The sequence below is a fragment of the Simochromis diagramma genome, unplaced genomic scaffold (genome assembly GCF_900408965.1).
Source record: "Simochromis diagramma unplaced genomic scaffold, fSimDia1.1 OVJJ01000642.1, whole genome shotgun sequence".
NCBI classification, from domain to species: Eukaryota; Metazoa; Chordata; class Actinopteri; order Cichliformes; family Cichlidae; genus Simochromis; species Simochromis diagramma.
The window spans coordinates 97887-120012 of NW_024387518.1; the positions used below are offsets into that span (position 1 = coordinate 97887).

General features: G+C 39.2%; 3 protein-coding genes across 5 annotated transcripts; 1 reads left to right on the forward strand and 2 right to left on the reverse strand.

Annotated features, from left to right (window-relative positions):
• The first annotated feature begins 2485 nt into the window (after positions 1-2485).
• On the forward strand, positions 2486-5555 carry LOC120725885. 3 transcript variants are annotated; one of them, XM_040018958.1, is made up of 5 exons: positions 2486-2525; positions 2778-2881; positions 3948-4026; positions 4346-4564; positions 5208-5555. In XM_040018958.1, exons 2-5 carry the CDS (start codon positions 2785-2787, stop codon positions 5404-5406), a joined length of 594 nt encoding a protein of 197 aa, XP_039874892.1. In that variant the 5' UTR covers positions 2486-2525; positions 2778-2784; the 3' UTR covers positions 5407-5555. The 3 variants fall into 3 exon arrangements, with proteins under 3 accessions (XP_039874892.1, XP_039874890.1, XP_039874891.1); XM_040018956.1 differs by having other exon boundaries at positions 3285-4026; positions 5208-5547; XM_040018957.1 differs by lacking the exon at positions 2486-2525 and having other exon boundaries at positions 2584-2881; positions 3285-4026; positions 5208-5547.
• A 331-nt stretch (positions 5556-5886) lies between these two features.
• LOC120725886 (G2/M phase-specific E3 ubiquitin-protein ligase-like) lies at positions 5887-9180 on the reverse strand. The gene is made up of 6 exons (XM_040018959.1): positions 8973-9180; positions 8566-8853; positions 8235-8422; positions 7727-7899; positions 6582-6796; positions 5887-6299 (listed from the first exon to the last, which is right to left on the reverse strand). Exons 1-6 carry the CDS (start codon positions 8989-8991, stop codon positions 6064-6066), a joined length of 1119 nt encoding a protein of 372 aa, XP_039874893.1. The 5' UTR covers positions 8992-9180; the 3' UTR covers positions 5887-6063.
• A 73-nt stretch (positions 9181-9253) lies between these two features.
• On the reverse strand, positions 9254-11762 carry LOC120725874. The gene is made up of 7 exons (XM_040018945.1): positions 11597-11762; positions 10986-11178; positions 10795-10907; positions 9923-10232; positions 9607-9686; positions 9423-9478; positions 9254-9311 (listed from the first exon to the last, which is right to left on the reverse strand). Exons 2-7 carry the CDS (start codon positions 11176-11178, stop codon positions 9272-9274), a joined length of 792 nt encoding a protein of 263 aa, XP_039874879.1. The 5' UTR covers positions 11597-11762; the 3' UTR covers positions 9254-9271.
• Between the last annotated feature and the right edge of the window lie 10364 nt (positions 11763-22126).

Genomic DNA, 22126 nt, shown 5'->3' on the forward strand with positions numbered 1-22126 from the left:
ACTATGTACTGCTTCTCCCAGAAATGTAATTCTTGCCAGTTCAACTATGTTATTTTGCAGTCACTTCCTTAATGTGGTAGTGTACACTAACCAGATTCCTCCAACAGTTTTGTGTTCTTTACAGAATCCAAATCAACTTGTGATGAAATAGATGGTGCTTGTTTTAACAGCCTTAAGGGTTCAGAGAATGTTATGACGGATGCATTATGTATGTATGCTTAATTTGGTCTTGTTTTTTTCATGGCTCATTTCTGTAGGAAAATTTTCTCATTGTTCTCTCCACTTCCAAGGTGAGCAGAGCGTCAGCATTCCCCCCCCCCCCCCCCCCCCCCGGCTCAGAGATTATTATAACCATAAGAGATTACAACACTGTTTTTAAATGCACCGTTTCATTTTTCTTTGATATGTTAACACACAACTTATACTTCACAAGTGAAACACAAATCATTTCATGAACGTAAATCTGTATTAAAATCAAATTTTCTTACCTCTCACCTAAACACAAACCATGAAAACGTGATTCCTCTTATCTGTCATGCCTACAATATTTCAAATGACTTCAATATAAACAACTAATGTGTGAGTTACCTGATTTGCTTTTTTGTTTTAATTAAAACAGAGGTTTTATTTTGTTTCTAGTAGAGAATATAAGGTAGGAGGTTTGCTTTCTAAAGACTAACATATCAGCATGAATTTCCAAGTGATATAGTTCATCAAACACATAGTGTAACAGATATTTCTGTTTAGTCATATAGGGTGTTTAGTAGGGGTGCAACGATATTCGTATAGATATTGAACCGTTCGATACAGTGCTTTCGGTTCGGTACGCATATGTATCGAACAATACAACATTTGTAATTTATTTTATCAACTTTCCTTCTGACGATGCTGTCTGTGTTGAGCGCTCAGTGAATCTGCGTTCGACTACTCCGCCTAGGCTGCACTGTCGAGCGCAGATCCACTGAGCGCTCAACACAGACAGCATCGTCAGAAGGAAGAGCGCAGGGCAAGCTAGCAAGACAGAAGGTAAGCTCTCCTTGCAACATGGACCTCCCCCACCCTCATTCAGATCTGGTGTTTGGAATTATTTTGGTTTTCATGTGACGTATGACCCTGAAGGTAAGCGAGTCATGGACTAAAGTAAAACAGTATGTTGGATGTGCCATGCAATGCTCAATTACATGGGTGGGAACTAGTGTGTTAGCGCAGTTAGCTCGTTAACGTGTTGGCCGTCTAGCCCCATGCACGGGGCAATCGGCGGTAGCTCGTTAACGGAGATTTGCCGTGTTGTGGCGTTAAGGTCATTTCAACGAGATTAATCTGAAAGCACTAGTGGGAACACAATGAATATGACTGCACATTTACGCCGACATCATCCTAGTGCAAAGACAAAAACAACAAGCATGCTACTAACTTTAGCCGAGTCATTTAGACAGCTGTTAGCACATGATTCTCCTTATGCTGCTGAGAATATAGCCCAGAAGAAGCGGATAGTATAGCTTTTATTTTGGAAAGAGACATTTCTCTGTAATAAACTCTCTTTTCCAAAGATGAGTGATTCCTCAATCAGATACAGGGCTCGCAATATCGCTAGCCCGACGTCCTGGGGCTAGCGATTTTTTCAGTCGGGCTACCAAAATCTATCTCTTCCCTGCCCGTCGGGCTATTGTAGGAAGGAAAAATATATGTCAATGCTTTTGCATTCTTTCAGAAATGTAGCTGAGTAATTATGTCATTGGCATCGGTGAGCCACTGTCAATATGTGACATATTGAAATCGCATTTGAATTTGCGCTTGTTTTTTTGCTTTCACTTTCCAATCGTGCGAACTGTGTATAGAGAGCGACAGCACTGATCTGTGAGTGATGATAATTTGTGCACCAATTCCTCTGACATCGTCTTATTAATCGTTAGTTTACTATGCAAACATGACAAGTGAAATCTACGGTGGCCCCTAGAGACAAAGCACACGCAAAATACAAAACACATGCAAAATACAAAACACATGCAAAATACAAAGCACATGCAAAATACAAAACAAATGCAAAATCAAAAACACATGCAAAATACAGAACACACGCAAAATACAAAACACACGCAAAATACAAAACACACGCAAAATACAAAGCACACGCAAAATACAAAACACACGCAAAATATAAAACACACGCAAAATCCAAAACACATGCAAAATACAAAACACACGCAAAATCCAAAACACATGCAAAATACAAAACACATGCAAAATACAAAACACACGCAAAATACAAAGCACACGCAAAATACAAAACACACGCAAAATATAAAACGCACGCAAAATCCAAAACACATGCAAAATCCAAAACACACGCAAAATCCAAAACACACGCAAAATACAAAACACACGCAAAATCCAAAACACACGCAAAATACAAAGCACAACGGAAGTGCTCCAGGACGCTAGGGGCAGTGTTGAGTTTTTGTTACCTAGTGGCTACATAAGCCATGACGTTTCTAATGACCGGATTTGGTGTGTGGCAGTAAAAGGTAAATGAACCTTCTTTTTTTTTTAATTATTTGAATATATATTAGTGTTTGTCTATAAATCAACAACTAATACACATATGCTCTCGATTGTGTAATTTAAGTTATGTAGGTAGTTGTGTTTTGGAAGTTCTGTTTTACGCTAGCAACGTAGCTGTTGTGTTGGAAATGCGTTTGTGTATATACACTTTAGCTTAGGTCTGCCCTTTGCCGTTTTAATACTCTATTTTAAAAGAAAAATGCTGTGTCTTTCAGGATAAGAATGTTTTGTCCATATTGTGGCCATAACGTGGGAGAAGTTGTCAAGTTCTGCGGTTCATGTGGCAAACATATTGAGTTTTTGGCGTTTGTCGACAACAGTAAGTATTTCACAAATTACATATTAAAAAAAAGGTTGTCTCAACCAGTTCACAAAGCTGCCATTTGGCTGTTTACAGCTTATTTACATTTGAATGCAGTCCTTATGTACTATATTATTTTTATGTTATATAAATTGCATACACGTTATTTTGCAATCATTTAAACCATTAAGGTATATCTGTGAAGATTCTTAGTCGTCCAGGTTAGGGTTATAGTTGTAGACTTTATTTGTCTTGAATTTACTGAGGCCCAAATAAGCAACATATTAATTTAGTTAAATAATGAAACAATACATTGGTTTTAAAATGTCATTGTTATTTAAAACTGCACATTTCTTGTCTGATGATCTATTTTACCATTTCCCATCTTTTTTTTTATTTTTTATTTTATTCTGTTTATAAGGATCAATTCAAGAAAACATTTCCATCGAAGACCTCATTCAGAAATATTTCAGAGACGGTTACTCCTATAATGAAATTTTGGACATTTTGGCCTCAAAACATAAACAGAAGATCAGTCTGACCACACTTAAATGTAGATTAAGAAGTTTATCACTGTCCCGCAAAAAAGATTACTCAAGTCAGGCCTTGATTCGTGCTGCAATAATAGAAGAGCTGAAGGGACCTGGTCAACATTATGGATACCGTTCAATGTGGCAGACACTGCGTCAGAAACGCCATCTTTCTGTGAAAAGGCATGATGTCATGGTGATAATGGCAGAGCTCGACCCATCTGGAGTCCAAAAGCGCTCAAGGAAAAAGTTTGTACGAAGAGTTTACGATTCACCTGGACCAAACCACACTTGGCATGTTGATGGATATGACAAATTAAAGCCATATGGTTTGACTATCAGTGGTTGTATTGATGGCTATTCGCGGAAGGTATTATGGTTGGTTTGCGGAGCAACTAACAGCAACCCAGAAGTCATAGCTCAACACTACGTTCAGTGTGCTTCAGAGTTTGGAGTCATACCAGTGCGACTTCGCACAGACTGCGGCACTGAAAATGGGACGATGGCAGCAATGCATTGTGCCTTACGGTCATCTCATCAGGATTTTTTTGCAGGAGCTGCCAGTCATATGTATGGATCTTCAATAACAAATCAAAGAATTGAAAGCTGGTGGTCGTACTTCAGAAAACAGCGGTAGGTTTTAAAATTTTTCAAGAAACAACTATATTAAGCAGATAAAAGTGTGGCTGTAATATATAGTCTGTGATGCAGAAGCCTTGATGTGTATTACACCACCTTTCCTTTATAGCTTCAATGTGTAGCCATTATGTTACATACAAGTATAAGATAGAAAATATAAACTGTAATAGTCAATAAAGAAAGAGAGATGAATAGAAATCCAAAATGCACGCACTTTACGTCAACTCAAGAAACAATTTCATAAATGTAAGAAATAGTGAGGCTTTGAAGGCTGGTGATTTGTGATCTGATGGTATGTTTTTGTCTTTTTTAGAACACAGTTCTGGATGGACCTTTTGAGTGACATGAAAGAAATGCACCTCTTTAATGGTAGTTATGAACACATGTGCTTGGTGCGCTTCATTTTCATGGCTGTGCTTCAGAGGGATCTGGATGAATGCAAAAGAAAGTGGAACACGCACCTGATCCGTCCAGTTAGCCAGTCACGCTGTCCATCTGGTAAACCGGATGTGATGTATTACCTGCCTCATAGGTTTGTATCACTTGTCAATTACAAATGTGAAAAATCAAAATTCTTTAATTTAAGTAGAAATCACAAAAATGACTTCTTTTTTTTTTTAGCACCTTTTAATCTATAAACGGTAAATGTCCTGTATTTGTATAGCACTTTTCTAGTCCCTAAGGACCCCAAAGCGCTTTACACAACCAGTCATCCACCCATTCACACACTGGTGATGGCAAGCTACATTGTAGCCACAGCCACCCTGGGGCGCACTGATCTATGCACTTGATCATATAGTCTTCTTTTACTGTATGGTCATAAAAAAAAGACACCACAGTGTTTGTACCACCAAAAATTTGGACTAAATATGTCTACTTTTTTCACATGTTGATTCCAGTGCTAAAATTCATGAAAAGCTGTTTTATATTATCTCCTTAAATACATAACAAAAATCTGCCAATGTTTTCAGCAACATAACTACCTGTTCAAGACAGGTAGTTACAGGAACTCTGACCACCTTCTATTGTATTCGATGCCATAACACAGCCAATGGTCTTAAGCAAAAGCATATGTTCACTTTAAGCATAGTTCCCCCCCCCCTTACAGAGACAAGGATGTTTTTGCATTTTCTTAGTATTTTAATATTAAAGATTTTCCTTGTACAAACTTTTAGGTTTGGTGGACGCGACTGTGGCCTTGCAGTTGGACATCAAGAGCTGAGCCAGTTCAGGATGAGTTCAACTCCCGATTTCTGTGGAGACCCTCACCTACAGGAATATTTTGAAGGACTAAACAGTGGCTTCAGTTCATCCCAGACATTTGAATCTTGTGTGGAGAACTACATCAGACTAAAAAGGCTTGCTGGGTTGTAATGCCAAGGTTCCCACACATCCCAGAACTGTGGATTCCACTTTGTGGTTATAATAATGCACCACCTGCACTTTTGTTAAGGCTAAAAAAAATGTTTTTTGCTTCAAGTAGAACACAATTATAGTTCATCAGTTTATAGTCACTTAAAAAAAATTGCCTTTGTGTTTTTTCCAAATAAGAATATCAATTGTGACAGTGCGATCAAATAAATTCTTTCTCCTAACAGATGATATTGTGAAGACTCTCTTAACCTCCACCTTAAATGCAAGACACGTGTTGGTATTATTAGCTTTATTAATACAGGTTGATATAAAATAAAGGAGTAAAAACACTCTAATTTAAGTAATAAGATTTATTGGTAACCTTAACAAGGCAAATTACACTTTGCACTGACATACAAATTGTGTAAAATGTACAATATCTATGAATACTACTATTCACCATTTAGAATAGATATAAAGGGAATTCTTTCTAAAGCTAAGGGTACTAAAAGTAATCATTTCAAATCACAGACATTTACTTTAGCATTGTAACTAAAACAAAGGCCTTGGCCCAACAGATATCTAGTCAATTTCTTTAAACAAACCTTTTTGTATAACAACAAAAACACAGTTGACATGAAGACTACATTACAGTATGAGGATCAAACTGTAAGTCGATCAATACAGACCAAAACCAGGAGAGTTTAATATTCCAAAGTCCATATCATCCTGGAACTGCTTATATGACTGAGCCATTGGTATCACAATGGTGTTTGCACATGTTTTCCCAATTGGGAAACGTGATGCATCACCAAACAGCAATCTTGGTCTTGGTTCCATTCCAGCTGGTGGAATGCTGTTTAGGCCCGTGGCAAACATCAGTATGTCTTGTAGGGAGACTGCTGTTTTGGTATCTAGAATTAAATAGAATGTAGCTAAAGATAAATCTTTATTTTCTAAAAATTTCAAATACAAAGCAGAATATCAGAAACTTGGATCCTCAAATGTCCCAAAGTATTATGTTTTTCCTTTTTTTCCAAGATTAATAGCACAAATACCTGTTCTATAGCAGAAATATCACCTGACAGTTTAAACTTAAAAAACATCATAAAAGTAATATTCATGAAAGAGCTGCTTTATTGGTTTGCACTGATCGTAGTAATTTGTTTGCAGTACAAGTTTTGTATTATACAAACCTTCAGCGTCTATCAGATAGTCTCGCCAGAATCCAAGCACCCTGGTTTCTTCCTGCCGTCTTGAACTGCCAGGTTCGCTCAGGACCACAGCAAACATGTCCTCTAAAAAGTCAGATGTCAGTGGCTCTGGTCTTGAGCACATGAAGGGTTGGAACAACAAAGGATGCTGCTGCAGGGCATGGATTACACCAAGTGTTGCGAGGCCATCCTTAAATCTATAAGGGGAAAATTGTCATCAGCACTACAATAAAAACATGAAAAACACTTTTTGAATGTTTTATTTTAATTATTCCAAAAGCACAATGAATTTTAAATACTTTATTGATCCTAGGGGGAAATTAGATCTCAGCATTTAACCCATCACCCTTGGGGTGAGCAGTGAGTTAGTGCTGGCTGTCTTACTCAAGGACACACCTGGTGTGTGTGCTCTCATCAAACGTGCTACCTTCTGAATCCCAGTCTGTTTTATCCATTGCTCCACCATGCCACCTTCAGAATTTATATTTTACCATCTGCATTTGTATTCATCAGCAAGGGAATGTTGCAAACTGGAGCTTAACTTACTTCAGCCACAATGTTGCAAATGCATTTTCAGCCAGTACAGTACGGTTTATTCTCAATAAAACCAATAATGTAAAAGATCAAACCACCTACAAACATCAAATTTGCACTGGATTTTTTAAAGTACCTGCCTAAACATGGTCACTAGCTGAACTAGTGTTTGCAGCTTTGTCCGTTTTATGTGGGGACTGATAAGTAACAAGAATTCTAATAGAATAAGTGTTCAAAAGTTTGAAATTTGATCTCTGTCCTTGCAGCTTCACATGATTTTTTCTATACTGAATAAACAACATGCATGATAACTCAAAACCTTTTTGCAAACATTAGGATAACAAACACAAGTATAATTAACCATGGAAACAATAAATAAAAAGGCAAGATGCAAAACTGTAAAATTAAGCAAAAACATACAAATTATTAGAAAAAAAAATAGGCAGACCACTTCTGTAGCTGTGGTCTGTTATCAATTCAGTATAGTGTTGCTTACGGTTTAAAAACAATTTTGTTAAAAAACTATTATTAAAATAGTGTAGCTACATTGCCCCATTATTTTGTATCAGTCCAAATACTTACAAATATGTTACCTTTGGATTGAGAAGTGGTTGCGGTATATGATGTACCACCTAAGGTAGTCCTTAATGATGTTGCCTTTACCATCTAAAGAGTCCGGAAATCCATAGCAGCCAGCTGTCTGCAATAAGCTGCAATGCATTTCAATGCACCCATGGAGTTCCTTCAGCGTTGCAGCATTGGATATCTAGTGTTTACATAAGAAAAAAAGAAAATTGCAGTATCACAGGTTGTTGTGCATGACGTTCACATCAAAATTATTTTAAATGTAATTACTAGTGCACTTCAATGTTTGGTCTATATTTTAAAGCATGTTATTCTGGTATTGTTTTCTACTCCTGTACTGAAAGTCAAACATTTATCTTTGTTCATAATTAACAAACATCGGTACACTTAGCATGCTGATTAAAATTACAACTACTTTGGAGCACAGTGTTACAGTCCAATGTGCAATTAACACATCAATCTTTGTGATAACAAAAGAAATTGTAGTTTTAAAATAGAATATTTAAATCAACATACTTCCAACAGAAAAGCTTTTGTAGCTTCATCAGTTACATCTTCAATTGTGACCTCCACCACATCAGACTTTGTTGTCCCAATCAGATGCTGGTAGAGTGTCTTGGAGAGGAAGGCAGGCCCTGGACCACCATGTACCAATGATGTGGCAATCATTCTGCCAGCAAGGAAATATTCATCCTCTCTTGCAGCTGGTAATGGATGTATTTAGTTAGTTATGCTAAAATAATGCTTTAAATTAAATGCCTTTTATTTTAATAAACAATGAATCATCCAAGCTTAACTTCAGAATGTATTAATTTAATTTTATAGTCAGATGGTATAACTTTCTCACCAGCGCTGTCAAATGTAAGAAATTTGCTGTCCTCAGGTCCATCAAATATTCGTCGTGATCTAAGGCATTTCATTAATAATGTCAAAAATTCACGTTTAGGACCACCATTATCCATTCCATCTTCACGCTGTCCTGCATCATCGCTGAACTTCACAAGTATATCATCAGTTGGGTTGTAAGACACACGTCTAAAGCCCCGAGCTGCTCCGTCCCAAACATTTGCTCTGTTTATATTAAATCTGCTGACAGATGTTTTTATTGTCTTAGACGCCAGCTCTTCAAGTACTTCTGCAGCAGTCAGGCCATTTGTACTAGAACATAAAAAAATTATTTAATATCACATAAAATGAGGATGTTAATACTCACTTTTAGCATATTTACATTCTCACATTTAAATGTATACTTACCTTTGTGTTTCACTCTCATCCTTTTCGATGAGAACTTCTTTGTCTGAGTCACTATCAATTACAATCGGTGCATAAACACTTGTGTATGTGCTGCAATAAAAAACATTTAGTGGGCAAAGTAGAACATTTCTTAAAATCTAAAGTTAACTAAGATTTTATTGGTCTAGTGTCTCAATACACAAATTTCTGTGTCCAAAACATACCTGTAGCAGGGACCCTTGAGTCTAAATATCAAAAATATATGAACAGTTAATATATTTTATGTTTGTAGCCTGTATGACAATTATTAATGACATTTTTCAGAGTCTTACTTCAGAAGAAGTTTGCAAGTTTGACCCCCTGTAAAGAATTTAAATAATTTCAGAATTTACAATATAATACATAATAATGTATTTTGGCTCCTCACTATTCACGGTCGCCGCACTGTATCCTCCACAATACAAAACTTACCTATTTCTTGAAGGTGCTCTTTCCGGGGTGCTGTGATTATCTGGAAAATCCCATACCTGATAAGTAGTAAAATAAGCTTAACAGCACTTTTTAAAACTTTAAACTTTTCTTGATTATATTGGTGTATACAAACACAGACACACACACACACACACAAAACAATGGTAAAGAAAAAAAGACTAACCACAGTGTCCGACAGTGGGCTTTCTACTGCTTTTACTTGAACTTCATTGTCCTCTTCAGATTCACACTCTGTGTTGCAATCTGCAAATATTCAATGATTCAAAACATACAGTCTAATTTAAATATATGTATGTATTGAAAGCTATATCGAACAATTAGCAAACATATAGAACACTTTGGCTATAAATCACAATTTAAATATATTTAAAATCTGTGGCAAAACCATGTCACTCTCTGATCAACATTTTTTTGAAAAATCTTGAATTATTTTAATATCGAAAATTTATGATTGTCACTGCATTATCAGAATCACTAACCATAATTTAAGAAGTCATCATGGTTGCAAATGTAGAGAGTTACTCTTTGATAGGCCTTCCCTATGGCATCCTTGTATTTTTGGATGTTGAAAGGGGTGTTGGTTCCAGGAATTGTGTTAACTTCCCTTGCATCAGGGTATAGCAGTACATAGGGTCCATCGGCCATGTCCTGGTTAAAGTCCTTATGTTTTTTCACGCCGGCAGACAAGATTTGCTCAGTTGACCAGTGAGAATGAACATCAACTGGAAGTGACTTTCCTCGAACAGGTCTTATACCATCACTGGTCCTTCTCATGATGCCAATCTGTATCTAGGAATGAGATTAACAATAACATGTTTTTACATCTTTGCTCCTACATGGTGTTCCCTGTCTTCCATTTTATTTCTGATCTGTAGTTGTGATCCAGCTGTGCTGTGACTCAAAAGACAACATTAGCGACTAAATATAGTTTTAACAGGGGGCATATATTATTGAAGGAATGTTGACCAAAGGCTGACAATTAAGAAATTCTGATCAGGTTAACAATTGTAAGCCCTGTATCAGTGGTGAACTACAATCCCCAAGAGCGGCAACTAGATCGTTTCTAGTTTCTTCAACGTTCCCCGAGAAACACTAATGTCCAAGGTTGTGATTAGCTGAACACACCATATGCAGGTAATAAACAGCAATCAGCCTCAAAGTAAATTAAACAGAGATAGTCTGGGGGGGGTCCATAGCTGTAGAGGACATAGTTGGCCACCCTTGCAATATATACAGTTCCTTTCATATGCATATGGAAATTTACAGCGATGCCTTGGCAGTGCTACAGGTAATTTGGATTTTGTATTAGCAACAAAAGTGGTCAACTTCCACGTTCAAATTTATGACATACCTTAATTGGTTTCTGGTCCTTCTGTTCCTGGTGTTTCTTTGAAAAAAATGCCTTTCTTTCCCTTTCTTTCACATCCCTAAATTTTCTAAATGACTCCACTAATGATTTCCCAGCTATAAACAGAAAAAAAAAATATTATTTTAGGGAACGGACAGTTAAGAAGATTTATTTAATACAAATATGTTTTTTACCCTGTGTAGTCTGTATAGTTGTGCCAGTCAGGATGCTGGAACTGGTAGATGGAAGAGCTGCTGCCTCTTCACCAAGGGCAGGATTTCTCGACACAGTGCTGGTGATGTCCTTTAAAAACTTGATGTTTTTACCACATAGACTACAAAAGGCAGGACTGTCTGCCAAGAGGTGTCCACAGAAGGGACAGTACATCTGTAAAAATTACCCCATCAAATGTTTTACAAAATTAAGATTCACTACAACACACAGAAAATACAAGTATTTCACATCTTACATTAAGACTCCTGAACCAAAAACATTACACTTAGATTTTTATAACCTCACTTGCAAATACTTGTTTGACCATGAGAATGTTTTTCAATCAATTACTCAGAGCAAAATATTCAAATAAGATTACATATTTTATCTTAACTTTCATTCTATATATGTATATAAACGGCACAGCATGCTACTTTTTATGTTTAGCAAGGGACAGAAATCGCTAAAACATGACGTTTTCATACTTTTATCCATTTTTTTTAAACCAGTTCTCCATGAGCAAAGCATAAACCAAGCGTTCATAGTAATAAAACAACAACAACAATCAAACTAACAACAGTTTGCACATTACCTTTATTATGAGGCGTGGTTGGTCTATCCTTGCTGGTGTTTTCTGCTGGTATCCATCTCCGTGTGTTTGCAACAAATTTGCCGTTTATTTTGCAAATCGAGCTCAACACTGCCCCTAGCGTCCTGGAGCACTTCCGTTGTGCTTTGGATTTTGCGTGTGTTTTGGATTTTGCATGTGTTTTGGATTTTGCGTGTGTTTTGGATTTTGCGTGTGTTTTGGATTTTGCGTGTGTTTTGGATTTTGCATGTGTTTTGTATTTTGCATGTGTTTTGAATTTTGCGTGTGTTTTATATTTTGCGTGTGTTTTATATTTTGCGTGTGCTTTGTATTTTGCATGTGTTTTATATTTTGCGTGTGCTTTGTATTTTGCGTGTGTTTTGTATTTTGCATGTGTTTTGTATTTTGCGTGTGTTTTGTATTTTGCATGTGTTTTTGATTTTGCATTTGTTTTGTATTTTGCATGTGCTTTGTATTTTGCATGTGCTTTGTATTTTGCATGTGTTTTGTATTTTGCATGTGCTTTGTATTTTGCGTGTGCTTTGTCTCTAGGGGCCACCGTAGAAATCTCCCGCAGCAAGCTTAAACATGTGAGAGGTTGATCGCGCAGAGAATCGCTGAGCGTTATGTGAGTGCGTGTGTAAAAGCAGCAGGATATATATTTTAGTTCTGCTGAGCCAAATAAGACAGGTCAGGGTGAAGAAGTGACAGCCAAAGAAAAGCTTACCACAAAACGGAGAAGTTATGACAAATCAGACTATAAGGCAAAAAGAAAGTGCAGCTTTATGGTTTCATGGACAAAATAATTTCTGTGGCTGCAATATGACGAGCTAAATAACCAGGGCTGCACATAAGTGGTCCGCAGGTGCGCATTCGCTGTCAAAATAAAAAACACGCACAAGGGTTAGGGTTAAATTTAAAAACTGTACTTTTGAGTTAAAATATATATTTATAATTTTAATAAATGACAAATTAAAAAGGCATGAACATTTTTTTTGTATCGAAAAAATATCGAACCGTGACACCAAAGTATCGAACCGAACCGAACCGTGAATTTTGTGTATCGTTGCACCCCTAGTGTTTAGTCACGGTTAAATACAATACTGCATCACTGCATTAATTGTGATTATTCAGTGAAGAAGAAAATTGATATCAAAAAGCATACAGAATTTCCCAGAAAAAACTAAGATAATTAATTAGCAGAAGAATCTTTCTTGGCTCATATATTTAGTTCTCCAACATGCGTACTGGTTTTTTAATTCCCCAACTCTCTGTGGATGGTACTCATGGCCATTGATCAGTGGGCTTTGATCAGTGGGTTTTGATCAGTGGTTGTTGATCAATGGTCATGAGACTTTGCATAATTAAGATTAAGGAACTGACCTCCCAGCCCATTGTTCCTTCAGTGGGCTGGTTTCAGTCATTATGCAAATGTACTGTTTATAAAATTGTAGAAACCTGCAGTCAGCTGAGACTGAAGAAGTCACTTGGATTAGTGACGAAGCGTTTCTCCCACAAAAAGCTACGTCCAGATGAACAGAATCAACTTTTGGAGGTCCCCAAGGTTACTTACTGATCTACTTTTTGGTCTCACCTCTGAGACATGGAAAACAGACCACCGGACCTGCACAGAGAAATAGACACGAGAAATCCAAGAGGAATGTGACATAGTGTGGGAGAATGCAAGGAAGTCAACAGACAGAAGTGAAAAAACATTATGATGGGAAAGTGAGAAGCTCTGTGTTATATCCTGGCGATCGTGTCCTCGTCTGAAATCTGACCCCTAGAGGATGAACGGCAAAGATTCATAATCACTGGGAACAGGATATCCATGTTGCCATTCGTCAAGCTGCTGAAGGCCTTCCTTTTTTTTTTTTTTCTTTTTTCTTTTTGCCTGTCCTGTTTGGTTCTTTTGCCATCAGAATTATTGTCTAAAGGCAAGGAAAGATGCCCAACGGATTTACTTTACCAAATTGACCATCCCAGCCTTGCCGTAATGGTCTATTTGATTCACCTTATATTGTTTATTTTATTTATTTTTTATTTTCACTTGCTAGATACGGGACAGACTTGAATGAGGGAAAGAAAAGGGAGAAAGGAAGAGGGGGAAAAACAGCGGAGAAGAGCGACGGGCAAAAAAACAAAAAACAACTAAATAAGCAGATAAAAAAATACATCTATCAATCACCTGGATCACCTGTTGAGAAAGAAAAAAGAAAACAAGCAGAAGAAAACGAGAGCAATACAATAAACAACATCACAATGATATATGGGAATATGACAGTAAATACTAAATATTAAACATTATTGTGCAGCATGTAAGATCGACAGCGCACAGTGTGCTTTGAGGTAGGAGCCAAAAAGGGTGTAGTTTGTGTGTGTGAGCACCCGTGTGTACACCTGTGAGCATGAACGCGTTTGTTTTAAAAGGTTCCTTCATGTAATGATCTGCTAGAGGGTGTGGGGAGCCACAGCCCCGTCCTCCAGGGCATGAAGCAGGTATAAAGGAGATCAAGACTCCAGACATCCAGAGGCCCCCAGAACCAGAGATGGGTAATCCGATTACTTTTTTCAAATAACGAGTAAAGTAAGGGATTACTATTGCAAAAACGGTAATTAGATTACCATTACTTTCCCGTAGGAACGCTGCGTTACTGCGTTACCGTCATTTTTTTGCGAGAATGTCTCACGACAGTGACGTAAGCGAGTGCGACGTTCATGACAACAGCTGTGTGCAGATCAACAATGGATAATATATCGAGTGCGGGAGAGAGTATGAGCGTGCAGCGTTTAAAGCATGGAAGTACTGACCTTACTTTAAGTTTGATTCCATAAAAAGTGACAAAAACATTAGTGTCCATTTTGCGTGGGAAGAAAACTTCTTTTTACAGCGAAAAAAACCCCTAAACTTCGAAGCAAGCACCGAGTGCGCAACGACATAATGGGAAACTCACAGAGAAACTCGCGGATTCTTCCACTGACCGCTGCGGCACACCTGCACCAGGGTAAACCTCTGCCTACCCCACTCCTGCTTTACAGGTGAAAATAGAGCAACAGGACCGCTAGTCTTTGATTTTATTTATTTTCTGCTGTGTTTTACTTGCATCTATTTGAAAGAGTGAGTGTAAACACAAAAAACTATTTTATTTTATGTGCTGGAATGTGCAGAAAATAGGTTTAAATATTAAACAAATTTCTTCCAGTCAGAGAATGTTGCATATAATTAAATTTTTGCTTGATGCATAAAGTTAAAAGATTAAAACTAATAAAACAAGTTTTAAAAAGGGACGTTTCCATTTGATTACATTTTGTATGATGGATTATGCAGAAAAAGTAGAATTGGGCTGAAAGATCTATCGCTTTATCACCTATTAAGGTTGTAAATTGTGTTTTTAAAAAGTAACTAAGTAACTAAGTAATTAATTATTTTTGAAAATAAGTAATCAGTAAAGTAACGGGATTACTTTTTTGGCAAAGTAATCAGTAATTAGTTACTGATTACTTTTTTAAAGTCGGAAGGCCAACTCCTCCTAGCCCCCCCGCTCCAGCAGGTCGCAGAGAACGGGGGTGTGTGAAGACTCCAAACCTCCCTCCACCCGCTCATTGTAGTGTTGATGCATGTGTGTTCTAAGGTGCCTTTAAAACCCAGGAGGGTATGGAGCTACCTGCCAGAGAGCAGCAGGTAAGCGCATAGCCCCTCCTGATAGCCCTCAATGTATACGTGTATTTAAAATTGAGAGGTGGGCAATGACGCCAGGGGTGAGGTTGTACACCCTGATGGTACTTTGGATTCCGTGTAGCGTGCCCACCCCCAAGATCCTATATGTATGTGTTATGAGAGTGAGTAATGTGAATGTCTGAGTTGATAAAATTGAGGCACAGGCAGCCAGAAGGGGACAGAGGGGGGGGGGGGGGGTAGCCTCCCCTGCACCCTGGTGACACATCTTTACCCCAAGGCCCTGCATGTGTGGGTGATTGTGGTGGAGCAGGAAGAGGGAGGCAACTGGAGATGGGGAGGGAAGGAAGGGAGGGGCAAGTGACCCCTCCCTGGTGTCAGCTCCCCCGCTGACCCCAGTAGGCACCCCCATACTCCGCAACCCGCCAGGGAAAGGGGGCCCAGGCCCATCCGGACCGGGGCCCAGTACAGCAGCGCCGCCCGGCCCCACAGAGCCCGGGACAGCACACCCGACCCCACCTCAGAGAAAACTGCACTCACCCCACCATCCACTCATCTTCCAGACTACACAAGACAATAGACGCCCAGGCTGAGATCTTCCTCCACCTCTCCTGTACCTCCCCCTCCTGCATAGTGAGTTCCTAAAGAGAGGAGAGCTCCTGCAATATGTAACAACCTCCCCCACCAGCAGAAGAGCCCCCCAGGTGGCTCGATGCACCCGCGGCACCTTGCGCCAGGACTGGGCCCCCATACACCCACCCGCCCACAACCCCGGCAACACACCAACCAGGACCCAAGCCCCCGAGGCCCAGCCAGGGCCCCAGCCCAGAGACGGAGTGCCCCCAGAACCTCACGCCCGTCCCGGACCCACCCAGGGGCAGCCAGGCTACCAGGTCAGTAACCCACGTCCGTCAGCACAGACCCTCCCCTAGCCCCGCTGCACACAGCCGCGAGGAAACCGTCACCTAAGAGCCAACAGAGCCCCTAACCGGACATGACCGCTACCCCGGGTTGAGCCCCCCAAGGAAGATGCTCCTGGGGAGCCACCTGACGCCCTAAGCCTGTCCCTACCCCCACACCAATCACGACAGCGAAGGTGGGACTAAACTATGACCCCCCACCCCCACTAGGTGATGGAGCTGATCAAAGGAGCCCAGAGCAATTGATCTGATGTGGTGGCAGAGGTTGTATCAAGACTAATGTAATCTAACAGATCATTTCTATTTTGGTTAGAATTAAGATTTTTTTTTTATTTTTCCAGTTCATGAGGACAGTTTTCTTGGCTATGCATAGGGCAGTGAAAACCATATGGGCTATATTCTTTTCTGAAGTGACATTATCTAAGCTGCCCAACAAACACACTAAAGGGGAAGTTGGAATGTTACATTTCAGACACTTTGATAAGTCTTCACATATCTCGCGCCAAAACTTCTGAACTGGTGGACAGAACCAAAGAGCGTGGATATAATTGTCCGGTGAATTGGTTTGGCAGTGTGAGCAGTTGTTGGTAGATGTAAAGCCCATCTTGAACATCTGATGACCTGTATAGTGCACTCTATGTAGTATTTTGTATTGAATTAATTGAAGACTGGGATTTCTAATTAGATGAAAGGTTTTTAAGCAAATCTGAGATGGTCTAAGTTAACTGATAAATCCGCTTAAGTTTATCATTATATTATGTACGTTTTACATCCAATGGATGCATGATCTGATTAGTCGACTAATCGCAAAAATAATCTGTGACTAGTCGACTATCAAAATAATCGTTTGTGGCAGCCCTAGCCAGGAGTTCAACAGATCTAACATTTCTCACATAGGGCGGGCCGTGAAACTCCTCTCGCTCTCGGGCCTGGGTGATGGTACTACTCTCGAGCTCACAGAGAGCATGCTGTCCTTGCTAGAAATGGATAATGGGGGATTCCTCTTCACTCACGTCTTCCTCCGACAGTTGCCGGTCCACCGATTCTCCCAGGAGCCTCTGACTTGTGGTGGCTGGGTTCGTGGCACTGCGGAAAAGGGCAATGTTTTTACCATCAGTGTGACATCACCATGGCGCCTTTGCAGTTTCAAGGGAAATGAGCCCGCTAGCCCTGTAGTGGCCAGGACCTCTGGTGAGAAGGAAAAGCTGCTCTTCATAGAGGACTCACGCTCGGGGAGACATTTTCTGGTTTACTCCGGCTTCCAGATGAGCCTCGGGAACTCTTGTGTCGTCTTTGCATATCTCTCCGCGGGGAGCTCTGGCCGGGATGTCTTATTTGCAATGAAGCTGCCGAAAGAGAAGCATCGTGTCTGAGCGTCGTCATTGATTTATACCCTTTTCAGGTGGTAATTGAGCATTTCTGTTTTTGTATGTTGAGCTGTACTGACCGTGTTTCCAAATGTACCAAGAGGATATTAGGAATATTTACATGATTTATGTTCACTGTGTTGTTAGGAAACTGTTAAGCAGCTAGCAAAGCTAAGCGGTCTGTTGGTGGCTAGTATGAAGCACTATCTTGCAAGATTGCGTATGAAACATACAGCATTGTGTGCATTTTGCATTTGATGTTGTTGAAGAACATGTTTATTTTGTGTGAAGGGGCAAATGCCTATTAATATTTTTATATGAATGCTTTGTTTATTTTCAGTACATTTAAGTTCAATGATCTGCGTTTGTTTATTGGTTTATAAGCTATTTTTGTAAATTCTTACATGTTATTTAATCTGCAGCTTAAAGAAAAGGAAAGAAAATGGTCTTGAGGTATATTGTCCTAGAACTAACAGAGACTGTACATCATTGTTAAGATGTTTAATACTTTTGTATGTATGTTTATATTTCTGAATCATTCGCAATGAAGCTGCTGAAAGAGAAGCATCATGTCTGAGCGTTGTCATTGATTTATCCCCTTTTTGGTTGTAACATTTTTTTTGTAACATGTAATACAGATTTTAAAGTATACTCACTTGGTCAGTCGTTTGATTGCCTTATACTGTGAGAGACTGTTGTAAACTAATCCAAATATGAGGAATCTCATGGGAAACATTAATGTGGGTGTTTGTGTAACAGGTGGAGGGCTACCAACGAGTTTTGTGTCCAAGCAAATTCTTCTACTTAACTACACAGTTAATGTCTGTAGGCAAACAACTCAGACTGTCCAAGCCGGGGCTCGAACCGGCAGCCTTCCGATTACAAAGCGAACTCCCACCTCTTGAGCCACGATCGCCCGTTTGTTTGTTCACACAGAGTTTAAAACAGAATAGCATAAACACCAATCCATATGAAACGTAAAAAATTTACTCAAAAATTCGTGTGTGCTAAAGGTGATTTCTCCATTGTCCCAAACAAAAGATTTGTGGTGGCAAGAATATATCCTTTCATCATTAAGCCATGCATGTGTATATTATGTTACGTTTACTGACTGTAGCCATATCGTTAATTAGGATCTGTTCTTTGCTTTCAGTGTCATTAGCATGTCAACAATCTGTTTTGAGAAAGTGGTAATGCTGTGAAACTGCACATGCGTAAGCAGATGAAATGCACAATTCTTACTAAATCTTGTGAACTATTTTTGATGTGAATAAAGGAATATAATATTAATAAAAAGTGGATAAAATAATGTATAAAGAGAAAATTATAGCTTTTCTTTTCTTACTTAGTTGAACATCGTGACTTGATGAACTCTTCCTCATGTGTGTAAAATCATGCACCTTAAGACCAACTAATTTAGGACACAGTCACTGGGGACACTGCTGAGGGAAAGAACAGATTGTCTGTAATTTTCAGTGTTGGGACTATCGTGGAGCTTCAACAGATTCAATAACATTAGCAAGTGGTGGAAGCCAGCAGGTGGATGAAGGAAAAGGGAGGCAAGAGGAGAGATGCGAAGCGGCCGCCGGTCCGAGTGTCAGGTGAACTGAACTTCAGGTAAGAAGTTATGACCTGCAGTCCATCTGGGTCAGATATAAACCAAGTTTAGGTGGAGTTTATTTTCGTTGTGCTGACTTTTTCGTACTGCGTGCTAGCTAGCATGACAGGGTTTCTATACAGCTGGGTGGGTGCTATGTTACTAATGTTGAACTTTATTTTGTTCATACGGTTAATTATTAGAGTTGCCAACCATTCCCTAAAAAACGGAATCGTCTGGTATTCAGAGAAATTATTACGCGTTTCGTATTTAGGTGAAAAGGAACAGTTTGTCCCGTAATTCAGCTACAATGAAAAAGACACAAAGCTGGAGTTATTCTGTGTCTTTGCTGCACAGCTGCCTCTTCTTCTCTCATTGTCTCCCCTCCCTCTCCTGTTTCTACTTCAATCATGAAAACTGATCAATGATCAGCTGATCGGCTTTTCCCTCTTGTTTATTTATCGTCCACTTTGTGCCAGAAAGAGGAAACCAGCGGATGTCGCGTTAAACAACAGCAGCACGTTTAATCTTGATCAGCTGTTGTTAGAATTTATTTAATATTAATTTCTAGTATCAGCTGATGTTTGCTGGAGCCACAGCTGTAAACCTGATGGTCATGATATGGTTTGGTTATGTGATGAGAGGGAAACATGAAGATGAAACCAGGAGATGTCCTTACTGAATCATCAGAGCTGAACAGTTGATGGAGAAACAGGTTTACCTTTTAGGTGACATGAATGAGTTGAAGGGAAGTTATGAACTGTTTCTGAGAGACAAATAACACCAGGATCCTTTTTTAGGTAGCTGACAGCTGGTAACTGTGCAGGTGCGGATCTAGCAAAGTGTTGCCAGGGGGCAGGTAGGGCATTAACAGGTACAAAGAAATACTTTCTTATTCTCATTTCAAATGTCTAGCTTTTAATAAATAATTATCTGAGTCTTACAACAAACGATTGATAGATTAATACATATATACCATCAAGACAGCGTACATCACTGTCACAACAGTGTTTGTTTTCATTCAAAGGCTTTATGATTTTTGCTACAATGGTGGGCCGGTCTCTAGTCAAAATGCCCGGGCTGATTTTTTGTCCCAGTCCAGCTCTGTATGCAGTTTATCTGCAGTCTGGTGTTACCTACATCTTCCTATTCGGAAGGCAGAATTTATGAGTTCTGAGTACAATCAAAAGCACCACGACTGCAGTTTTTGTGTTGGATGTAAAAAGCGCACATGACGCTGTAACGTAGGCTAGAATCATGGCAGCAGTCAACGATGGTCCAGGCGTGGGATTTCTCTCGTGGAAATATACACATTATTTTGAAACGGTGCCGGTGCTCAAACGGTGCTCAAACTGGTGCTTAAAGAATGGAGAACACAAAATTGGTCCAAAAACCTCTCATGTTCAGCTGTTTTTTGTAAAAAGATAACAATGTTAGCCTTTTCTGCAGCTATAGGGGATTTATGGTATCACTCTTGGCTGGAAGCAGTGCTTAAACAATGGAAAAAACACAAACTTTGTCCTAAACCTCTCATGTTTAACTGTTTTCCACTTTTTCTTTGGTCATTTTAGCCTTTTGGGCCAGGGTGAAGGGAGTATCTGCCATCAAACAAGAAGACAGCCGCATGTAGCTATGATGATGTTTGATAGTTCACCTTACATGCATTAATGTAATAACATGGTTAGCCTACTGAACGTAAATTACACACGAACAACATTAAGCTACTCACGCAGAGAAGAACGGCTGCTGCTGCATCATCATCCTCATCATTTCTGCTACACTGGCAGGGCTAGGGGCCAGGACTCTCCTCTTCGGGGTTTTTGGGGGATGTTGCATAACAGGCAACCCACCCGCAGTAGATGTGCTCGGTGTGAGGTCTCGCAGCACGCTATCAAATACAGCGCATTTCTCGGCTTTTAAAAAAAACCCGCTATGCGTCGCCAGGTGTTTCATCGGATTCGAGGTGTTACCTCCTTTGACAGTATCACAGTATCAGCTTAAAGCACTTGTTGCAGGCTGCTGAGTTTGCATATTTTGCTGTGAAGTACAGCCAGACTTTTGACCGCTTCGCCTTGGGCATTTTTAATCTGTAGCTCTGCTCTAAAAGAACGTACGTACCTGGGCCCGCCTACTATCCTCGGAAACGTAAAATGATTGGCTAGAAGTGTATCACAGCTCAGGAAAAAAAGCACCGAAATAAAGCACCGAAATGTGCGCTGCTTTTCGGTCTGGTTACTACCGTTTATGTCAGAACCGGTGCCATCATGGCACCGGACACCGGTACCCATCCCTAATTATTATTATTATTATTATTATTATTATTATTATTATTATCCGTCATTTTTCCAGGTGAAAAGTCTCATTCCAAGAGAGACCTGGCCAGCAAAACTCCTAATGTTATAAATTCAACACTGAGTACTGTATATTTTCTAACTTCTAAAATCAACAGTGCCATTTTTGCTGTGTACACTTTACTTTTAAATACAACATTTTACAAATGTGACAAGTTTTACAATTTAAGGCTCATTAGCCTACACTACAGGTATACATTTTACAGTAATAACAGTAGAAACACAAAGTGAACAGCTCAACGGCTGATGGTGTTTACAAGTTTACATTCTATACGTGAGCTATATATGATGATGTGCAGTAATATACCTTTGCTGTAGATTTTAGACATGTTGACACTGTAATGTAATAATTTTATGTTCCTAAGATTTAGTGTGAGATTTTCTACAAGAGACATTAAATTTATTCTGAATTAGTATCAAGTCTCTTTTTTTCCTGCAGTCTGCATGTTTGCTAATGATACTGACAATACTTCAGTTTACACTTACAAATATAGGAAAAATGTAAATAAAAACATAAATACAGACACAAAAATGTGAGTTGTTTCAATTCTAGTGAAACATGCTTTATGAACACAAAAAATATTCATATTTTTATGTATTTCTCTATTGTTAGCTAAGGAGG

Excerpts from the sequence above, each read along its gene's own strand:
- LOC120725874 (XM_040018945.1), bottom strand. The coding sequence starts at position 11,178 with ATGTACTGTCCCTTCTGTGGACACCTCTTGGCAGACAGTCCTGCCTTT. Across the intron at positions 10,908-10,985 it reads AACTATACAGACTACACAGG|CTGGGAAATCATTAGTGGAG; the intron begins GTAAAAAACATA and ends TTCTGTTTATAG. Across the intron at positions 9,312-9,422 it reads AGAGCACCTTCAAGAAATAG|GGGGTCAAACTTGCAAACTT; the intron begins GTAAGTTTTGTA and ends AATTCTTTACAG.
- LOC120725885 (XM_040018956.1), top strand. The coding sequence starts at position 2,785 with ATGTTTTGTCCATATTGTGGCCATAACGTGGGAGAAGTTGTCAAGTTC. Across the intron at positions 2,882-3,284 it reads TTTGGCGTTTGTCGACAACA|GATCAATTCAAGAAAACATT; the intron begins GTAAGTATTTCA and ends TCTGTTTATAAG. Across the intron at positions 4,027-4,345 it reads TCGTACTTCAGAAAACAGCG|AACACAGTTCTGGATGGACC; the intron begins GTAGGTTTTAAA and ends TGTCTTTTTTAG.
- LOC120725886 (XM_040018959.1), bottom strand. Across the intron at positions 7,900-8,234 it reads CAAAAGCTTTTCTGTTGGAA|ATATCCAATGCTGCAACGCT; the intron begins GTATGTTGATTT and ends TGTAAACACTAG. Across the intron at positions 6,797-7,726 it reads AACCACTTCTCAATCCAAAG|ATTTAAGGATGGCCTCGCAA; the intron begins GTAACATATTTG and ends TTCCCCTTATAG.